Source organism: Oryzias melastigma, linkage group LG23, assembly GCF_002922805.2.
Source record: "Oryzias melastigma strain HK-1 linkage group LG23, ASM292280v2, whole genome shotgun sequence".
Classification (NCBI taxonomy): domain Eukaryota; kingdom Metazoa; phylum Chordata; class Actinopteri; order Beloniformes; family Adrianichthyidae; genus Oryzias; species Oryzias melastigma.
The window spans coordinates 10542931-10547646 of NC_050534.1; the positions used below are offsets into that span (position 1 = coordinate 10542931).

The 4716-nt window shown below is 38.5% G+C and overlaps 1 protein-coding gene across 1 annotated transcript in view; it reads left to right on the forward strand.

The window, feature by feature from the left end:
- The first annotated feature begins 854 nt into the window (after window positions 1–854).
- LOC112157855 (ras-related protein Rab-19) overlaps window positions 855–4716 on the forward strand; it is a 5732-nt gene continuing 1870 nt past the window's right edge. Inside the window, exons 1-2 of the mRNA XM_036210243.1 lie at window positions 855–2608; window positions 4385–4568. Coding sequence (XP_036066136.1) covers window positions 2414–2608; window positions 4385–4568 — 379 coding nt within the window. The 5' untranslated portion in view covers window positions 855–2413. The remainder of the gene's footprint in view (window positions 2609–4384; window positions 4569–4716) is intronic.

The following is a 4716-nucleotide window of genomic DNA, read 5'->3' on the forward strand; positions in this document are numbered from 1 at the left end:
TAGCATTACCTGGAATGATGCTAGCGTGAATGCTGTAAGCAGAATTTGGCTGCTAAAGATGCTAGTGCTGATAGCTGAAGATGCTAAAATTGATATCTAAAATCGTTGAAGCTAATAGCTGAAAATGCCTAAGCTGATAGCCAACTAAAATATTAGCTAAATGCCAAATTAGCCTAAAAGACTTTAAAAACAACTTAGGTTAGTCAAAACAGCAAGCATGTAGCTGAAAAAAATAGATAAACTTCAAAATTGCCTAAAAAACAGAAAAAAGCCTAAATTAGCCAAAACAGCTAGAATGTAGGCTAGCTTAAATATTAGCTAAACTCCAAAATAGCCTTAAAAATGTTTTAGTAAATGCCAAAATAGTCCAAAAAGCTAACAGAATGACAATTTTTTTAAATTTAAAACCGTAACTTTTTAACATAATTGTGAAAAATAAAAAAGCAAGAATATTATTCCAGAATAAATCAACTTAAACGTTAAACAACTTTGAATATTTTACCCTCCATAAAAATATATTTTGTTAATATTGGGCCATTAATAACAATAAAATGGATAGAATTACCCGGAGGGCCGAATTTGGCCCCCGGGCCTTAACTGGTGCTCTATGGTATTCTAAAACTCTACAGTTTTAATATACTTTTGGCCGTGGTACTGATAGTACTTTGTTTGCTTGTAGCTATGGGTCAACCAACCCACAAGTAAGTTAGTCCTGGCCTTTCTTTGTGTGTTTGAAATTCCCAAGAACCTTCATGGTCATTTCCGATGCTTTTAGTGACCTTTAGCTAGCCAAGATGGGAGAGGGGCCCAGCTGCAGACAAACATGGCGGATTGAGGTGTCATGGCCGACGGATGTCTGCCTTCTGACCCCTGACCAGTAGGCGGCGGTAATGCGCCTTTTAGTTGGTTGCCAGCCGCCATAAAACCAGAAAAAGAAGACGAGCTAATTTGAAGACAGATGGTGGGAAAAAAAACGAAAGTAAGTTAAAGAGTATGTTATCATAATTCTCTATAAAATAACTATTTATTTTGCTGATACGTTCTTTGAGTATGACCATTTAAAGGACTAGATGGTACTCTTGGAGAAGCAACTTGACATGCAAAAAAATATTGGGGTCTCATTTAGATTTTGGCCCTTTGAGCGAAAAAGTTTGGGCACCCCTGCCCTATATAGTGCGTTTGTGATTTTGTAGTGGTTTCTAAATCTACAATTTAATCAAGTGCACTAGAAATTACCCAGAAGTCTTTCCGAAAAACCAGTGCGCATTGAATACAGACCACAATGCATTGCGGTTAAACAATTTTTGCCAAAAAAAAAAAAAAAATATTTTAATGTATTTTAATGTATTTTTGAAATAAACCATATATGTTTTTGTCATCAGAAGACAATGGATTAATACATACTGGTAATCATCATAGAAGTCTTGTATTGTTTAGGGTTTTTACTTTGTGAATTCGGTGACGTCATAAAGAAAAAAAATCGTAGTAAATGATCAAAAAGTAAAGCTGAGCCTGGTGTGTCGTGGAGAAGTATTACACCGTAAAACTACAAAAAAATGAAGTACTAAACTCATAAAGATAAGCCAACTCACTTTTAGTTCCTTCTACTCACTGATAAAGGAAGCTGCAACATTTATTTTAGGGGAACAAGATTCTCTACTTTTGAACTTGCCCAGTGGCTTTGACTGCATTTCCCACAATTCCACAGCTCCCAAAAGGCTGGGCTACCGCGGGAGAACAGGTGGGGCAGGTTTGTGTTGTCACCACACCAGCTATGCAGAGAGAAGGAGGCGAGTCAGCAGGAGCAGGAAAAGGGGGAACTCAGAGGAGCAGGTGTCTCACAGAGGAACGAGGACTTCCATCTCCTGACTCGTTTGGAGCTCTGAAAGCCAACATGAGCTCACAGGGACCAAAAAGGATGGGATTCACTCTGTGTTCTGCCGAGGGCAACAAAGTGGGTCAACACCTGAGACGGAGCTAAAATGAGAAGCTGAACTGTCCTACAAGAGGAAAGGGGGGAGGACTGATCTGCCTGGGGGGCACGGGAACGAAGGACGACAAAAGTGGAAAGAAAATACCCCATCTTGAGGTTTTTTTTGTTGTTTTGTAAAGACTGAACCTGTTTTAACCTTTTTTTAATTCAAGTTATATTTATTTTTAAGAGATTAACTGAATTTTTGTAACTTTAAAGCAGGAAAATTACAATTGTTCCACTTTTAAACTGGTTTTAAAGCTAAAAATCCTGCTGCTGGATGCACTACCTGCCCAATAATTGTCGCTTTTACAGGAGGGAGGAACTTTTTTTGACTTGAACTGCTGCTTTGTCTGTCAAAGCCCACAAACAAAACAATACTCGGCCTTAAAGGTCAAATAGGAGCAAGAAGGAACATTTCTGTCCAAACCAAACGTGAAGATGCAGGAACCAGGGCCGGAGCACGACGACTCCTTTGATTTTCTCTTCAAGATCATCCTGATAGGAGACACCAACGTTGGGAAGACCTGTGTGGTCCAGAATTTCAAATCTGGGGTGTTCTCTGAGAAGCAGCAGAACACCATCGGGGTGGATTTCACCGTCAGGACGTTGGACATCGAGGGCAAGAGGGTCAAGGTTGGTCTCAGTGTGGTTCTTGGTCTTTATTTGTCTTTATTGACATGGTCTCCATTGTGTGACCTATGCCCAGAATACTGTCATTCATCATCTCAAACGATGCAGGAGTGACGCCTCCTTTTGGTCACAGCGCGGTTTGGCTCCGCCCAGAACAAGTTTGGTGAGCCGTTCACCTGAGGAACCTGTTGTTCGGGTTCTTCCGCCTGAGCATTGTGTGTGGACAAAAAATAGAACATACCTTGACCTTCTTGTTGTTAAACTAGAAAAGGAAGTTAGCATCACAATTACTTCTGCATTTCCTTTCTGGAAACCACTTTCTATCAATCCAAACCTAAAGTAAGACGAGAGAAACTGTTAAGTCCTAGAAATGTAACCTCTTTTTTTCCATTCTGTCGCCAGACTCCTCAAGAAACAGATTTTTTTTTTTTTTTACTCTTTACAAATTGAAACCTGCTTTGAAAACCTCAACAAACATATAAACAAACCTCAAAGTGATATATCGGGAGACTAAGAAAACTGGCTACCAAACGTGTCACAAAAACCAACCAATCCCGGACAAGCCCCCAACTTGCACTAGATAAAGTGAATCATTGAAAAGTTCTGTAATTTATTACATTTACATGTTTTAGTTTTCATCAATTTAAAAATTTGGGGTTGATGGTTTACTCAACTCAGATATTTGATAAAAACTAATCATTTTAAATGTAAGAAATTACAGAGCTTTTGTTAATTGATTCAATGTTTCACATTCACAGTGTTTGTTACATCCTAGTAAAATGATGTAACATAAAGGTAAGAAAAACAAGTTAAACTCCCCGATGACAAACAGATTCCAACAGTTGGTGAATATTAAAGGCTGAGCTGGAGGTTCTCGTCCAATCAGATGCTCTGGAGAGTTTAGGTATTTTTAGGTGATGATAGTAGAGAAAAGGAAAAACAGGAAATGTCCCTTTACAGCTGAAACATGAAAGAAAAAAAAAGACAGAAAAAGTACCAAAAAAAAAGAATAGTCTTGACACTATGCACTTCAAGGCTTTAAAAAAAGTGAAAAAACAGAAATATTTAGCATATTAAATATATTCGATTTGATTTCCTTTTCATTTTCATTAGAAACCCAAAATACAATTTCAGGATTGACATGATAAACAGAAAGTGTTCAAAAAATGATTGGATAGATTATAAATAATGTTTTACCAGTTGAACATAAAATAATCATTTGCATAGAAACGAAAGCATTAAAGGAAAAAAGCATCAAGGTATCAAAACACCACATTTACATCGTCACATTGAGATTCTTTAATTTTTTCTAATTTTTCCAATTATTTTATTTTTTTTAAAGCATGCTCATTTTGATACTATCATCCATGTTATTCTACAACTCACCTTATACATATAAATGCACGAACTTCATCAGAAAAAAAAGCTGATCTATGTCATGGTTTATCCGGAATGTAGTGAAGCAGACACATGAAAAAACGTGATTGTTTATGTTATTCGTACATATGATAGGGTTGATTTTGTTTAAGAAAATCTCATAGAAGCCTGTTTTAGTTTGGTAAAAGAAGACCTGACACCTGCACGGTCTTCTTGGTGATTCTGAGCTGGTTGCTACGACACCAGAGAGGTTAGCTCAGCCCTCTGGGAGGTTTCTCCGTATTCTCCCAATAGAAACCAATACAACTGCTCTCCTGACACTTCCCAGTGTTCCTGTGCACAAATGCTGAAGTATGTTTGAGAGGTGGTTGTAACACTGTCACGTGCGCTACGTGTGCTCAGATGCAGGTTTGGGACACTGCTGGTCAGGAGAGGTTCCGAACCATCACCCAAAGCTATTACCGGAGTGCCCACGGCGCCATGATCGCCTATGACATCACGCGACAGCCGACCTTTGACTCGGTGAACCACTGGATCAAGGAGGTGGAGCTGTATGGAGCGGCAAACGTGGTCTTGGTGCTCATAGGTGAGAGAAAACTGGAGCTTTATCCATTGAACTACCTCCACAGAATCTCTCCATCCATTACATCACACTGCAGCAACTTATCTGGTTCCCAATTGCAAATTGCATCCACTGCAGGATACAGTTTTTTTTCTTTTTTTTTTTTTTTTTT